Below are 14299 nucleotides of genomic sequence, written 5' to 3'. Positions count from 1 at the left end.
TCAAAGCTTCTTTTGGTGGACTGCCCAGTCCACCGGGTCTCAGAAACAAATTAGCTATATCAAGTGTCAAGAACAATTAAGTCTTACAGGCAACGACCTTAATGGTTGGAAATTGTCACCAGACCTTTTTGTGGTGCCGTGGTTTCTTTCTCACTTTAAAGAGGAATTTTTCAACTAACCGCTAAGCAATTCCGAGCATTTTGGTTTGGTTTTCTTTAATGACTCGATCAACTTTACGACCGAAAAGGCAGACAAGGAATTCACCCAGCACGTACTATATAGGCTTGCGAGAGACAAAAGAAACCATTTTAGCCTCATCAACATCACAAAGGGGCTCAACAAAAATCCTTACAAAAGAAATCCTGCTCACTTTTCAAGCACACAAGTTTTAGCAAATGCCATTAGACCGGCCTACTTACCGTTTTTGTGGGCTTCATCGTGTCTCAGCTTTCGTTCGTTCGATTTCGGGATTAATTTAAGACGTATTAAATTTTGTAGAGGAAAGATGTTATTAGCACTTGTTTAAGGATCGTTCTTGAGTTGAGAGAAGGAGAAATAAAAAAAAATAATAAAAAAAAAGAAATAGATGGAGAAAGTTAGGAGAGATACTGCGTCCGTGGACGCTCAGAGTTGAAATGAAACGCGCTGAGGGAACGATCAGAAACAGAGGGGGCGACAGGATAGGGAGGATGAGCGAACGCAGCGGGAAATACGACCAACGGGATCGGCCCGTTTCTACTCCCACACCCGACACATACTCGGAGATCCAAAAATATATCTCTGTGTTTTGTTTCGGGTCTTTTCCATCCGCGATAGTCCTAAAGCTATACTCTGAGACTCGCCTTCAATCAGTTTCTCTCTAGGTCGACCACAGTGATCTGTACGCGCATCTTTGGCTTGTGGCCATATTTTTCTTTTCAAATTCTTTGAGACCCAACTGTTTCTCGTACACTGCCGGGATCGGCCTAAAGTTAGAAAAAAGACGCCCACTTCTTAAAGGTCTCGTGTCGTTTCTAGTTTGTACGTATATATCCGACAAAATCTCGACACACACACACACACACACAACGTAGTGTTAAAGAACAAAGAATTTAAGGCTTTGACATCCTTCGATAGGAAACGGGAAGATAGATAGAACACAAGTATTTTGGCGATGAGGAAGTCGTTTTACAGGAGATTGCCGGATTCGTAAATGAAAAAAAGGGGGAAAAAAAAATATCGTAACTTTAAATTCAAGAATAATTTTTAAACGTCTTTGAACTTTTGCGAGTGAGAGTAGGAACGACAATCAAATTTCGCAACACGACACACTGTTTGGGTAAACATGTGGGGCTTCCCTTGGTTACCATACAATTAATATTAAGAAGAATGCTGAATTTAATTTAAAAAACGGGGGCGTGAATTAAACGGATGTTAAGAAATTTTTCGAGGTTGAAAATCTATGTCCCTACGGGAGCGGATACTTAAGAATCTAGGTCAGGAAACGGAGACGAGGTGGCGTTCATTTCTCTACACAGCTGTCAATTTCAATTGGGAAGACCTGGGTGATTTTGCCTATTCCTTGGGTGCTTCCCGTACGGAACAAGAGTCTCGATCCCGTTCGGATGAATTCCGGATGCTGCAAGAAGCGGAAAAGAACGGACGCCGTATCGTTGGTCGAGATGTGCTTCTGGGCCATTATTCCTTCCAGGACGGCCGTTTGCTGGATGCTGCCAATGTGCACCGTCGTCTGAAACCCTTTGTGCATGTTTGTCGAATGAAACAGCACAACGATTGTAGCCTGTCAAGAAATTCAACAAGTGTTAATGAGAGAACCATCCATCACAATTTAATCATAATCAATTACCTGAAAGAAAAGGGTAGCTTGCGGATTAAGGTGCGGATCAGCCAGAATCATTCCCTTGCGGATGTTGGGCAACTCGATGTTGAGGGCCAACGAAGCGCTCTGCCCAGCTCGGACGACTCGGCACGAAGATTTGTGCCGCTGAATCGATTGGACTTGAACCGGATGAAACGATCCATCTTCTAGAGGTCCGAGCAAAAGTTTCATGTTTTCCGTCAAGACGCCCTGGGTCAAAAGGCCTCCCAAGACGGTGCCAACTTGAGGTAGACAAAACGTCTCGTAAATTTGAAATTCCACCGGCTCCTGTTCCATCTTTTCGCGTTCCAGCGCTCCCCACCCCGGTGGCAGCAGATGCAGAAATTTGGTCAAAAGATTAAGACCCCGTCCGGTTACGCTCGACACCACAAAGATGGGCACGGTTTTCTCCGAAAGCGAAGCGGCGCCAGCCGTAATGACATCATCTTCCGTTTCAATTCGGAATGGGACCTTGTTGCATCCGGGACCTTTGAGATGAGTTTCCAAATGGTGAATTGTGTCCGAAAGAACTTGGGGCCGGGTAACGTCTTGTTTGGTGATGACGATGAAGAAAGGGACTTCCAAAGCAAGAGCCAGGCCAAGGTGTTCACGGGTGGTACCGACCACTCCCGACGTTCCAGAAACGATAAGCATGACGTAATGGGGCGAATACGAAGTCAATCCACGTATAGTCGTCCGCAGGTACTTGTGGTGACCAGCCAAATCGATGAAGGTAAGCAATTTGGAGCAGTTATCGCAGATCTCCTCGGCCGTAGTGGCCTGCTCGTAATTAACGATCTGTCCACTCGAGTCGAAGCCCAAAATGTCATGGCTGACAGAACTTGTGCGACCCGTCTGAAATTCATGTTTGTGTCGAAACATGTTGAGCCGAGCCAGGCCACGGCCGTTGTCCAGTTGACCTTGAGTCAAGACGCCGATTAATGTTGACTTTCCTACTTCGACATTGCCGAGGACAGCTACTCGTAAGTCGATACTACGCTGGTCATCGGGGACCTTCCGTACTATTTTTAATCAAGCGAAAACAAATATAAAATTTAATGAAATCGAAAATCAATTAATACATTTTTTTACGAACCGAGTACTTCCGCCACAGATAGATTGGCATTGGCTTCATCATCGGTCACATCTAATGATCTGTAATGAAAAAAAAATTAATTGAAGGATTAATAATAATTGAACTTAACTACCAACAGGTTTTATAATGACATACCTTCTTCGAAGAACAGTTACAGAGGCTCCTAGCCGTCTGGCCATTGTGCCCAGAGTATCCAAAGAGGCATCCATATCCGTGCGTGACAAGCCATGCAAAAATCCATCGTCCCCTACTCCGATTTCGTAGATTGCTTCACCTTGACCCTCACGTAGACGCCATTTCATCTGCGCAGCCACCGAAAGGAAGAATTCTTTAGTTATGCAAATCAAAATCAATCCATCATTCATCATAAAGCGTGCATCAAAATCGTAAAGAACATCGGAATATTGATTAATGCCCTTGGTATGATAATGAATCACTTTTGGCTACCGTCCCTGTGGGCTATTTATTACTTAAGGTCTAGACCAAAAGCACCCTAAAAAGAATATATACTTTCAAAGTACAATGCTGCGAAATTCCTGGAATCTGTAACTTGAATTTGAAAGCACTAGATGTCGTTTTCAAACTTTCCACGTGTAATCTAAATAAAAAATGACGTCATGCAAAATAATCACAAACGTCATCAAAACGTGTTTCAAATGACCGGGTCCCAAAAGTGCATTGAACCATATTTCTCTAAACTGCTTACCTTACCATATACAGCCTTAATGACTGGGTTTTGACTAAAAGATTAATGATACAATTATGCAGTAAGATTTAATCTCTTGTTTTGCTTATTACTACAAGCGGGAAGAGTTATGGCGGGTTTTTCTCCGCATGAATTTTTAATTACAACTGAAAACATTCTTTAACTAATTGCTTATTTAAAAAATGGATGAGTGCACATCCGTGATATACTAGCGTTAGTAATACCTGCGTGACAAGATGCTGGATCCGTTGCTCCGAAGGGTTCACTAATTTAAGTTTATATTCAATATTGCCGGATTGCGGTTCTGGTGGTAGATTCTTCTTTTGGTTGCTGTTACTGGCCAGAGGATCACCTATTTCGAGCTGAGAAATCCATTCGTCATCGTCTGAATCCGATCCATTGTCGTACAACCCCAAAAATGCATCCATAGGGTCCTTTTTTTAAAAAGAGATCATCACAATAAAGTCGTAAATAAATAGAAAAAGAAAGTGCATCTTATTTATTGGGCACTCTACAGTCTTGTTATCTGGGTCAGAAAAAATAGTAAAATTCAGTGTTTACTTTCACTGCACTCTTATAAAAATTTTAGGGAAACCTGCCCCACTGTTGGTCGTTTAGAACACGGTAAACAAAAGAATTGGGGTTTGAAGAAGAAAAAAAGAAATCTGAACAAGTCTGAACACGACTATAGAACATAACGGATATCATGCTGACGTCATGTGACAACAAAGGACTGTGTATAGCGGTTTCCCTTTCACAAAATGTGATGAAATATACTTACGGGGCTCCCGATGGATTTTGTTTTATGGCGTTTGTTTTGACGCTGCTGTTGAATGACTATGGCCATCTTCAAAATATAGACTAGTTAAAGCCCAAGGAGACCTAAAATTTAGCGACCACCAGTACGAGCGAAGGGAGCTAAAATGTGTTTGTTGTTGTGGTTTACTCGAGAATAACAAAGCTACGACACTAAAATTAAAACTGCCGAATGGGCTTTGCCAAATGCGACACAGTTTTGTGCGCAATATTTATACTTTTTGTTGATTTCCAAAGGTACTATTTATACTACGGTATTTGTAAGCTACTTTTCACTTGGCATCAAAGATGGGTCGACAAGGGATCGACTTGAACACAACACAAACTGGGCGCGAAATGAACTGTAGTAACTAGGCTGTCCGAGGTATCATTTCATCTAGATTGAGTAGATCACCACAGATTAAACAAGCTACACATCACAATGCACGTCCAAACTGTAACTGCTCTTCTCTATAGGCCAATTCCACAATTTTTTAAAAAGAACTCTGCCAGTAGAACAAACCGAAACCTCTATTCTTTCACTTCTTTCTATTCTATTCCACTTTCGTCAGCATTACAAGTACACTTCCCAGCGGTCCAAAAAGGAAGCGTTTGTTTTGCTTATCACTATACTATGCGCCATTAAAAGAACCGATTTACCTTGAATGACCTCCAGCAGCCAGCACTCTGTCTCCAAGTTTTCTAAACAGCTTAGAAATTATGACGAAACTTTCTTATTACATTAGAAACAAAGATTCTAATCGTTTTAATTATTTTTACGCAATAAAAAAGTACTTCTTTTGGAATGATGCAATTTTTTCTTTCTTGGGCAACGTGGCACACATCACAACAAACCATCTGCTGTGAATCTGTCAGTGTAGCGAATAGCGATAAATAGGCAGTTTCGTGCATTTTACCCCAAATATTAAAATACAATGAAAAATTCTGAAGGTAGTGAAATAGAATCTTTGAAAAATGACATTCTTAAAGGAAATTTGACCATACAAACCATTCTGCATGTATGTAATGCAAATATTAAATTATATTAATGTAATCGGATTGCTATTAATCATCCACACTTTTTCTGTAAAGCAAATACAAAAGACAGATATTACAGAAGCTGATATTGTGGTGTTGAACTCAGAATATCGGTCAGAATTTAGAAAACTTAAAAATTGTATCGATGAGTTTGAAAAAATTTCCAAAGATGAAGATGAGGATGGAGAACTATCTGAAGATGTCAATCTCTTCAAAAATCAATTGAAAAGTCTCCAAAGTGCATTTCGGTAATAGTTTGTAAGTTTTCATGTTTTAATGCATTATTTTCTTTCATCTTTCCAGGAAAGCTAATGTACAGTGCCAACTAACTGTCAGTTTAAAAAACAAAGCTGAACTCTTTTACAGTAATCCTGAAGATATGGAAGTAAGATCCAGGTAACTTTATGAATTTGATTTCTGTCTTGTTGGCTTATTTGAATTTATGTTAAATTTGTAGACAAACTAAATCAAAAGAGGAACTTATCAAAATGTCAACCAATGTGACTGCCAATTTGAGAAGTATAAGTCAATCCATGGCTAGTGTTCTGGAGCAAAATAGAGGAACTCTAGAAGTACTTGGTATGAACAATTAATCCATTTTTTTTTAAATTTAATCAATACTATAAATTAATATATTGTGTAGCTCAATCATCACATGCTGTGAGTGACAATCAGGATGAGTTTAAAGTTATGGGAAGCGCCTTAACAACCACAAAAAAGTTGGTCTCCCGGTTTGGACGGAGAGAGACGACCGATTTGATTTTAATTATTCTAGCTTTGGCTGCATTCTTTGCAGCTTGTGTATATGTCATTCAAAAGCGCATGTTCTAGAGATAAATTTGTACATCAAGATTTTTTGAGTTTCTTTATTCAGTTCAGAAAAATACGAAAACATCCTAGAATAATCAATTACGCAGTTATGTGCCAACCGAACAAAACACCTTCCGCATTACATTAAATGCAGACGTAATGAACAGATGAAAATCAATTTATTCCGGATTCAAACATTCGCGACGCGTAAGAAATCAATCTGTTTACTTGGAGTCAGGCTTTTTGCCTTGCTTTTTGTCTTTATCTTGGTTTCGCAAAGCGTCGACGGCAGATTGTACAGCATCACTTGAAGGATCAACACCTGGAAGCGTTTCTAGGACACTCTGAAGAAATTCGGGATCTTTCATAACTTCATCATAATCATCACTAGCCGCAGCTGCTGGCGTTGGTTCTACTTCCATAGCTTCGGTTTCCGTTTTTACTGGTCCCTCTGAATTTTATATTAAATTATTAGTCTACAAACCGCAACAACATATCACCTTACAAAGAACTTACGAGCTTCTGCCATGGACATTTGCATTGCATATGCAATTTGTTCCTCTTCAGTCATTGTTGCGAAATCGGGATAAACGGGTGCTGCAGGGGCGGCACTGGCTACAGTTGTATTGACACTTGGTTGATCCATAGACATAGCCAACGCACGCTCGAGCATAGCATCTTCGTTGGAAGCAGGGGCACCGCCAATAGTGGTAGCTGCAGCGGGCTCTGTAGCCGGCGGATTTCCCGAACGACGAGCTTCGTCCTCTTGACGCTGACGCTGCTCCTCCATCGACACTCGTAACGCCTTTAATAAGAAAATAATTTTAAAATGAAATAATAAACTATTTAAATAGTGATAACACTTACGAGAGCTAATTCAGGATCTTCATTAGGATCGACAAATTCAAAACCTCCAGCCCCCATTCCAACCGCTCCTGTACCATCTTCTCCTTGAATGACTGGTGAGGAAATCAGCGCATCGGCAAGATGGGGCCCTTTAAACAAAAAATTGATACTGTAAAAATATATACATCCTTTAAAAGGATTTGTAAAATTACCGGGTGGAATGGTAACTAAATGACTGCCAGTGCCATCTTTGCCATTAAGAGTATTGATAAAACTAGCCAGCACTTCAGTTCCTCCATTCTAATAAAATCCAAAATCATGTAAGAAATTACCGAAATAGTTATTTAAAAAACAAAGAAAGAACTCACTTCCTCCCCAAAGCAAATGATATCAACATTAACTTTTTCTTTCTTCAGTTTTCTGGCCAATTTGTTCAATTCCTTTTCATCGAAATTCAGGGGGGAACCTATGAATACTACAATTCTAGTTCGATGATTTTTCCCTTGCCGATGTTTAAGAGCGAGCTATTAGACAGGTAAATTAATATTAGATAACTCAAGAACACAATACTTCAAAATAAATATTACATGGGCAATTCTAACTCCTGTTAGGAGATTGATTGAGCCTTCTGGCTGCACTTGATGAAGCTTTGATAGTATACGCCCAGCATCTGTAGTCAATGTTGCCAGTACCTTGGTGCTGAAATTTAGTGAGGCAACACATCAGTTAGAGAACAAATTGCCGTACAACTTAGCGAAATGCATACTTGGCCAATGTCAGTAGACCAACATTATTTTCTGGGTTAGATCTTGTTTTTGAATGACAAACCATATTAACAGCATCTTGCTGGGCTTGGAGTCGGCTAGGAATGAAATCTCCATTTCGCATGAACTCGCTGTTATCCACACTAAAATTTAAAAATGCCGCATTAACTCAGAAAATTGCAAGTCAACAAGCCTAAAATTCACTCCTCAAGTAGAGCAAATAGATAATCCAAAACAAAAAAATTACTCCCATAATTTGGAATGATATGACCCTTAACTGTTACTTTACCAATTTTCAAATTTAAGATAAGATAGAAACCGGATTTATTTACCAGATCATAGTACTTTCGAGCACCATTTTTGCTTTCTCGATGAAAAAAGTTGTTCAGTCGATGTAAATTTGTGACAATTCATGCGGGGTTGCCAGGAAACCAAAGAAAACGAATTTATCACGATTCTGAATTTCCCGAGTTTTGGTTGGTCCGTTCCTCGTTCTGTACTTCTGTTCCAGTCTGATCTACTAATCCTTTTTTAGGATGATTAAAATTTTTCAGCCTAATCTTTCTTTCAGAATTTATACTTCTCGCGGAGAGAAGTTAATTTATAACCATTTTGTAATTCTTGTAGCTACTTCTTAACTAGTTGGATGCCGTGACGGACAGCGAATTTTCTTTTGTAATTAATTATTAATTTACGCACTAGATACATAAACAGAACTGAATTTATGAGCAAGTTGAAATAAAACAAACACTTAGATAAAAATCAGAAACTTCAATAGTAAATAAATTAGTTAATCTAACAAAATCTGTTAGCTCCTGCTTGGGTTTTTAATGGATTTAAATTTGCAGTATTTAAAATTACCAGTTCACCAATTTAGATCTTACACAAATTTCTACGTTTTATTTATCACCTATTTGCGCTTCCATACGCGGTAGCACAATTCACTTACGTTTGGATATAAAGGAAGCGGTAAATGACGACAAAACCAATTTGTTTCAAAGGATCAGTATTCAAATCACATTTCACAATTTATTCATTTTACAATATCTAGGTAGTTAATGATGATGAGCACATGTTTACACAAACTTAGGATGGGAATATGAAAAAGGAAAACTCAAGTTCATAATTACAAATATATAGATACAAGGATGTCTTCATAAATTTAGTTGTTCCTGGCAGGTGTAGAAGCAGGATTGTCGCTGAAAATGCAAATTTCAATCTGTAGAGATAATTAAGTTAAGGAATGTTTATGTATGAATGGCGTATAGATAAAAATATTCAGTAAAATTATGTTAAATTAAAATTATGTGAAACTAAGTATTACCACATCTAACGATTTTAGGTTTTTTACCATTTGATTTAATATGATTGATACTAGGTATTTTGCTATAATTTTTAAATGTGCTACTTAAGAATAAAACATACAACCTAGTAGCAATTAACTAAGTTTTTTTTAAAAGGATACAACTCTGAGTCCTCGTTCAACAGGGTCAATAATCAGTAGTCCTCTAGGTACATAAACTCTTTCATTTTGTTCAATGATAAATTTGGCCACCTTCTTCAAACACTATAAAAAAAAAGGATGATTAAAGTCAAAATCTAGAGAAGTAGATTCTTACTGGACTTGCCTTCTCAAAATGAGTATCACTACAACAGTATAGCAAGTATGCAGTCAAGCATGCGAAACATCCCTCACAGCATGAGCTACAACTCATTTTTTCTGCTTCTGCATATACCTCATTAAGAGTATTAAGAGTGTACTCAAATTTTTCCCTTTCAATCTAAAACAAATGAATACAGTATTAGAACAATTAAAATGATTTGATAATGATAATAACTGTATATAAATAATTCTGGCATGAGTGCACAATCCAACATGCACACACACCGATTATTTATTTTGACTGCTATTCAACCCTGAACATTAAACAAAATGAAAAACATTTATTTTCTTACCTTCCCTTCCAGTTCTGAGGGAAATTTGGGCTGAAATCTAACTTGAGTTCCTTCACTATAGTCCCTTTGAATAAAAACTTTCTGTGTCGGCGGTGATGGTGCTCCTCTGGCTGAGAAGTCATCAGTTGGGGTCGTTTGTTTCTATCCGTACAAATAAATAAAATGAACAGTTTCGTAGCGACACCACGGTTGAGTAAGAAATACCTTTTTTGACGCCATTACAGTGGTTTTTTTAGGAATAAAGGTCTCTAGAAGGGAAAGGTAAAAGCCATTCACTCCTTAATCTGTCAAATTGGAAAAACCTTATCAGGTACACAGTGATAGTTACTACTCACTAGGTGGCCTTTCCACTCTGAATCTTTTGCCAGGAATAGCAAAATATGGAGGATTGGCTCTAGAGCTCATTTTCACCGCTTGGGGAATGCAGTTAGCACTAAGCATCCAAGAAACTTTGCCACATTGGTAGATTCAGACGATACTTTCGACTTTTCGGCATTGCTCGATTCTTCTCGTCTTTGCTTCTCAATTTCGAAAAAGAAACATCTACTTTCGCACGTGTTGGATTTTTCTTGAACACAACAACCGAATAAAGATTTCTCATGGATGATGAATCGGAAACCTACCGAATGTGGAGAGTTCGGAAGACCATCATGCAGGTAATATCGAATAACAGGTGGTAAATCAAGTTATATTTTCCTGAAGCTGACGTCTCTTTTTCAGCTTTGCCACGATAGAGGGTATTTAGTTACTCAAGATGAGTTGGATCAAACTTTGGAACAGTTCAAAATTCAGTTTGGAGATAAACCAAGGCAAGTATCTTATCACAAAAACTAAAACTGCTTACTTACTAAAGTTTTGTACAGTGAACGGAAGCCAGCTCGCAGTGATCTTATTGTTTTGGTTGCACACAACGATGACCCTACTGACCAAATGTTTGTTTTTTTCCCTGATGAGCCTAAAATTGGAATCAAAACCATCAAAACCTACTGCCAGAGAATGCAAGAAGAAAATATAACAAGGGCCATCATTGTTGTACAATCAGGCATGACACCATCTGCCAAACAGGTACACTAAATGACTAAGTCAATGTATAGCTACTTATTAAAATATATTCTCAATCCATTTAGTCCTTAACGGATATGGCACCAAAATATATCTTGGAATATTTCACTGAATCTGAACTCCTTATCAACATTACTGAGCATGAATTAGTCCCAGAACATGTTGTTCTCACACCAGAGGAAAAACAAGAACTTCTAGGTCGTTATAAACTTAAAGAAAATCAACTGATGCGAATTCAAATGGGGGACCCCGTTGCGCGGTATTTTGGACTTAAAAGAGGACAGGTATCTACAAAGGAGGGGAGTGAAATATTTAGACTATTTATATTATAATAAATTTACTTAACAGGTTGTGAAAATCGTTCGACCTAGTGAAACTGCAGGGCGCTACATTTCCTATCGTCTTGTCTGTTGATATCCGCATTTGAAGTACCACTAAGTTTTTGGTCGAAATTTTGAGACTTCCTCTTTTGATGTGCTGATCGTCATAAAATAAAATGTTTTGAAAAGCCATGTTGCGTGTAAGTCTACTATTATGTCATTTTTTGCTAACTAATGTCAGCTATATTCCATCCATGGGTTCCATCTATCGGAGTGCTGTTATTGATTTCTTGCGGGCAAAGCATATCAATCATCCACTGGAGTAATTCGACTTGTAAAGAAGGTTGGAAGCGTCATAAAATGCTGGATAAGTCATAAAATTTGATTAAAAATGAATAATATATATTTTCATTAAATATAGTGATACCAAAAATTTTAAAATGATCTCGATCAAGACATTTACGTGAACCTTGGGAAACGTTTAGATTAACATCAATAATAAGTTGATAGCATTCACTTACGGGAATTTTCTTTACAAACCATAGTTAATGCCTTCTAAGACTTCAGTCCGCTCACGGGAAAAGAGATCATAATCTTTTACTGAAAATATCTTTAGATCATTCTTGCTTACGAAGAATAATCCAATAGACACCTAAATGAAAAATTACCAACGTTTTAAACTAACTAAATATAAACAGGGACTAAATATAACAAACAGTTTCCTTCGTAGATTTTACACTGACAGAGTTAGCTTAAACATTTAATGGATTGTAGAAACGTGTGCCAGTAATAAGCCCGGTAAAATTTCCATACTCAGAAAACGTCGAGACTTCGGAAGATTGAAGCAGTACAATGAGGTAAGTAACCATAAGGGAAAGCAAAGCCAAAAGAATTGACGGCCGTATGGGATAGAGCCCCAGAGGAGAAGCTACAATTCCATCGTCTTGAACACGAACGAGAAAAGCAGTGAAAAACTGCCGCTCGTCGGGTTTCAATCGGAACCATGTTACAGCAAGAAACCGACAAATGTTCGATTGAAGATGTTCACCAGCAGCATACAACCTACTACAAAGCAGAATCGTAGTAATGAAGCGGAGAATTGTGGCAATAGCATTCATTCCATTGACAAGCAGCAGAAGCCATGACATTCCTCGATACCTACGACAAAATAATGAAATAATATTTTTTTAAAGACATTGTTAACATACATATCTACTACGTACCATCGCAAGATACTAAAGACGTTAGAACTTGCTACAAAAAACATAGCTCCATGATTGAGAAGAAGCATTGATCCAAATCGGGAGTTACTTTCATTGATCAATTTACGAATAGCTTCGTAATAGAGCCATCCTTTTTGCCATATCACTTGATTGCTATCCTGAGATCCTTTGACGGCAGACGGATGACTGTTAAAGTTGGTTTCATCCACTTCTAAATTCTTGCAGTTGTTCTCTATAGTTTGAGAATCAAGGATATTTTGTGGTTCTTTAAGAAATTCGCCAGTTTTCTTCAACGCAAGAGCGAGATGAAAATAGATCATTGACGGCACAAGATCCGAAGCAGCGGAAAGATTCCAGGCGTAGAAGAGCGACACACCAAACACAGCGCAGGTGAGATATAAATTGTTAGTGTGCAAGGGGATGGCTGCCAATGGTTCGTACGTAGACGGCAAAAAAGGTAGAATGGGAAAGTCTAAGATGAGTACCATGACCATCGCTACGGAAGTACACACTCTGCAAAAAAAAAAAAAAAAAAAAAATTACTTTTTATGTCAAACTGAAAATGTTGATTGATTTTGAATTAATTTTTGAAAATACGAACGTTAACAAGTAGATGATATACATGCGTGGTCGTGTTTGTCTTTCAGTAACGTGGTCATTGCTTTCGGAATACATCGTGTGGATATCTTGCCAGTTCTCAAAGAATTTTAGAAGTTTTGGTCTCTGGAAGATGTAAAAAGCTTGGGCTCCCATGGCAAGCGGGAAAGATGTTATCCATATAATGTTTGGAATAACTTCGCCTATATTTTTCATTTTCACGATCACAGTAACAAATTGGATAAACTCAAAGACGGACATCGCTAGTAGCAACAGGAAGATAGCTAAACAAGTGATTTGCTGAAGAATCCTAACCAAAACTGTGGATATTCGTGGATTTTGCATTCCTTCTCCATAAGGGACGAAGGTTGAAGCTCCTGTAAATGAGATGAATCTAAACAGAAACATTACATCTTGATAGACCGGAATATTTGGTTTTGAATGAACCATCGTCTAAAAAATACTGCAAAAAGCCCAGCTCCAAATGTAAAACGCTGACAAGCTTCTAGGACAGAAACTGACCATGAACTGGATGACGGCTCGTATTTATCGAGTGCTAAGGTACATCAAACTGCGCGCCAGGTTATGGAAACATGGAACACCATAAACGGTTACCATAACGACTGAATGGCAATAATTTCTTCCTGTGTGTGCACTGCACCAATAGGTCGTTATAGGTTATCCCTTATACAGAAGAAAACATATATCAACGTGAAATGGGAACATATATCATTAACAAAACCACTTACCGTTGCCTAGAGATAGTTACGTTGTTGCAATACTGATGGCTTTTTGACCAAACTATTTTTTTTTTTTTCTGTCGTACCAGAAAAGATATACTCAAATCGCTTCTCCATAAGACGCAGCCATATAGCAAACAAGCCAGCAAATCAATTTTCTTTGAAATCTCTCGGATGTTTTAAAATAAGAAAGGAGACTGCGCATATTGGAAGCCCCACTAAAACAAAATACCAATAAAATCCTGCTTTAGAAATGCCCAGGCAGTCTGACTCAGCTGCCTTATAAATGAAAACAAAATTGAGAACAATCCATTAAGTGATTGCGTTAAATGATATGGTCTTACATCATTTAATGCAACGCATGGTGGTACTAGTGGTGGCCTTACTAGAGAAAAACAAAGAAATTCACTTACCGGTCAATGACCTCGCACGCGCGTCGCTCTTGAGGAAAACTCTGTGGTACAGCATTGGGTCGAGCGTAAAAATGT

At 38.3% G+C, this 14299-nt stretch overlaps 7 protein-coding genes across 12 annotated transcripts in view; 2 read left to right on the top strand and 5 right to left on the bottom strand.

Moving 5' to 3' along the window:
• LOC124192483 (protein MLP1-like) overlaps positions 1-747 on the bottom strand; it is a 28872-nt gene extending 28125 nt beyond the window's left edge. For 2 of the 4 annotated variants that reach the window (XR_006873725.1, XR_006873724.1), the window contains exon 1: positions 420-747. Coding sequence is in view for 2 of the 4 variants with exons in the window: in XM_046585833.1 (XP_046441789.1) it covers positions 420-437 (18 nt within the window). In the remaining 2 variants the exon portion in view is untranslated. The remainder of the gene's footprint in view (positions 1-419) is intronic. The other 2 variants (XM_046585833.1, XM_046585830.1) reach the window with 2 other exon arrangements.
• A 258-nt stretch (positions 748-1005) lies between these two features.
• Positions 1006-5044, bottom strand: LOC124192486 (GTP-binding protein 2-like). The gene is made up of 6 exons (XM_046585838.1): positions 4442-5044; positions 3885-4094; positions 3090-3256; positions 2955-3013; positions 1847-2880; positions 1006-1780 (listed from the first exon to the last, which is right to left on the bottom strand). The coding sequence occupies exons 1-6, from the start codon at positions 4505-4507 to the stop codon at positions 1502-1504; spliced, it is 1815 nt and encodes a 604-aa protein (XP_046441794.1). The 5' UTR covers positions 4508-5044; the 3' UTR covers positions 1006-1501.
• Positions 5045-5139: 95 nt separating this feature from the next.
• Positions 5140-6343, top strand: LOC124192492 (vesicle transport protein SEC20-like). The gene is made up of 5 exons (XM_046585849.1): positions 5140-5474; positions 5548-5741; positions 5797-5889; positions 5951-6072; positions 6137-6343. The coding sequence occupies exons 1-5, from the start codon at positions 5391-5393 to the stop codon at positions 6322-6324; spliced, it is 681 nt and encodes a 226-aa protein (XP_046441805.1). The 5' UTR covers positions 5140-5390; the 3' UTR covers positions 6325-6343.
• Positions 6344-6465: 122 nt separating this feature from the next.
• LOC124192490 (26S proteasome non-ATPase regulatory subunit 4-like) lies at positions 6466-8398 on the bottom strand. Its single transcript, XM_046585845.1, has 8 exons — positions 8246-8398; positions 7916-8056; positions 7737-7848; positions 7518-7673; positions 7362-7449; positions 7171-7298; positions 6820-7108; positions 6466-6754 (listed from the first exon to the last, which is right to left on the bottom strand). Exons 1-8 carry the CDS (start codon positions 8269-8271, stop codon positions 6528-6530), a joined length of 1167 nt encoding a protein of 388 aa, XP_046441801.1. The 5' UTR covers positions 8272-8398; the 3' UTR covers positions 6466-6527.
• A 530-nt stretch (positions 8399-8928) lies between these two features.
• LOC124192496 (golgin subfamily A member 7-like) lies at positions 8929-10234 on the bottom strand. The gene is made up of 5 exons (XM_046585854.1): positions 10074-10234; positions 9870-10010; positions 9542-9694; positions 9379-9480; positions 8929-9132 (listed from the first exon to the last, which is right to left on the bottom strand). Exons 1-5 carry the CDS (start codon positions 10086-10088, stop codon positions 9076-9078), a joined length of 468 nt encoding a protein of 155 aa, XP_046441810.1. The 5' UTR covers positions 10089-10234; the 3' UTR covers positions 8929-9075.
• Positions 10235-10297: 63 nt separating this feature from the next.
• Positions 10298-11443, top strand: LOC124192493 (DNA-directed RNA polymerases I, II, and III subunit RPABC1). Its single transcript, XM_046585850.1, has 5 exons — positions 10298-10525; positions 10590-10678; positions 10733-10934; positions 10997-11215; positions 11280-11443. Exons 1-5 carry the CDS (start codon positions 10469-10471, stop codon positions 11343-11345), a joined length of 633 nt encoding a protein of 210 aa, XP_046441806.1. The 5' UTR covers positions 10298-10468; the 3' UTR covers positions 11346-11443.
• On the bottom strand, positions 11106-14289 carry LOC124192489. 3 transcript variants are annotated; one of them, XM_046585843.1, is made up of 4 exons: positions 13594-14289; positions 13076-13465; positions 12475-12987; positions 11106-12409 (listed from the first exon to the last, which is right to left on the bottom strand). In XM_046585843.1, exons 2-4 carry the CDS (start codon positions 13414-13416, stop codon positions 12004-12006), a joined length of 1260 nt encoding a protein of 419 aa, XP_046441799.1. In that variant the 5' UTR covers positions 13417-13465; positions 13594-14289; the 3' UTR covers positions 11106-12003. The 3 variants fall into 3 exon arrangements, with proteins under 3 accessions (XP_046441799.1, XP_046441797.1, XP_046441798.1); XM_046585841.1 differs by having other exon boundaries at positions 13076-14289; XM_046585842.1 differs by having other exon boundaries at positions 13097-14289.
• Between the last annotated feature and the right edge of the window lie 10 nt (positions 14290-14299).

Source organism: Daphnia pulex, chromosome 4 (genome assembly GCF_021134715.1).
Source record: "Daphnia pulex isolate KAP4 chromosome 4, ASM2113471v1".
NCBI classification, from domain to species: domain Eukaryota; kingdom Metazoa; phylum Arthropoda; class Branchiopoda; order Diplostraca; family Daphniidae; genus Daphnia; species Daphnia pulex.
The sequence above is the reverse complement of the archived record's forward strand: the minus strand, read 5'-3'. Positions and strand labels throughout refer to the sequence as shown.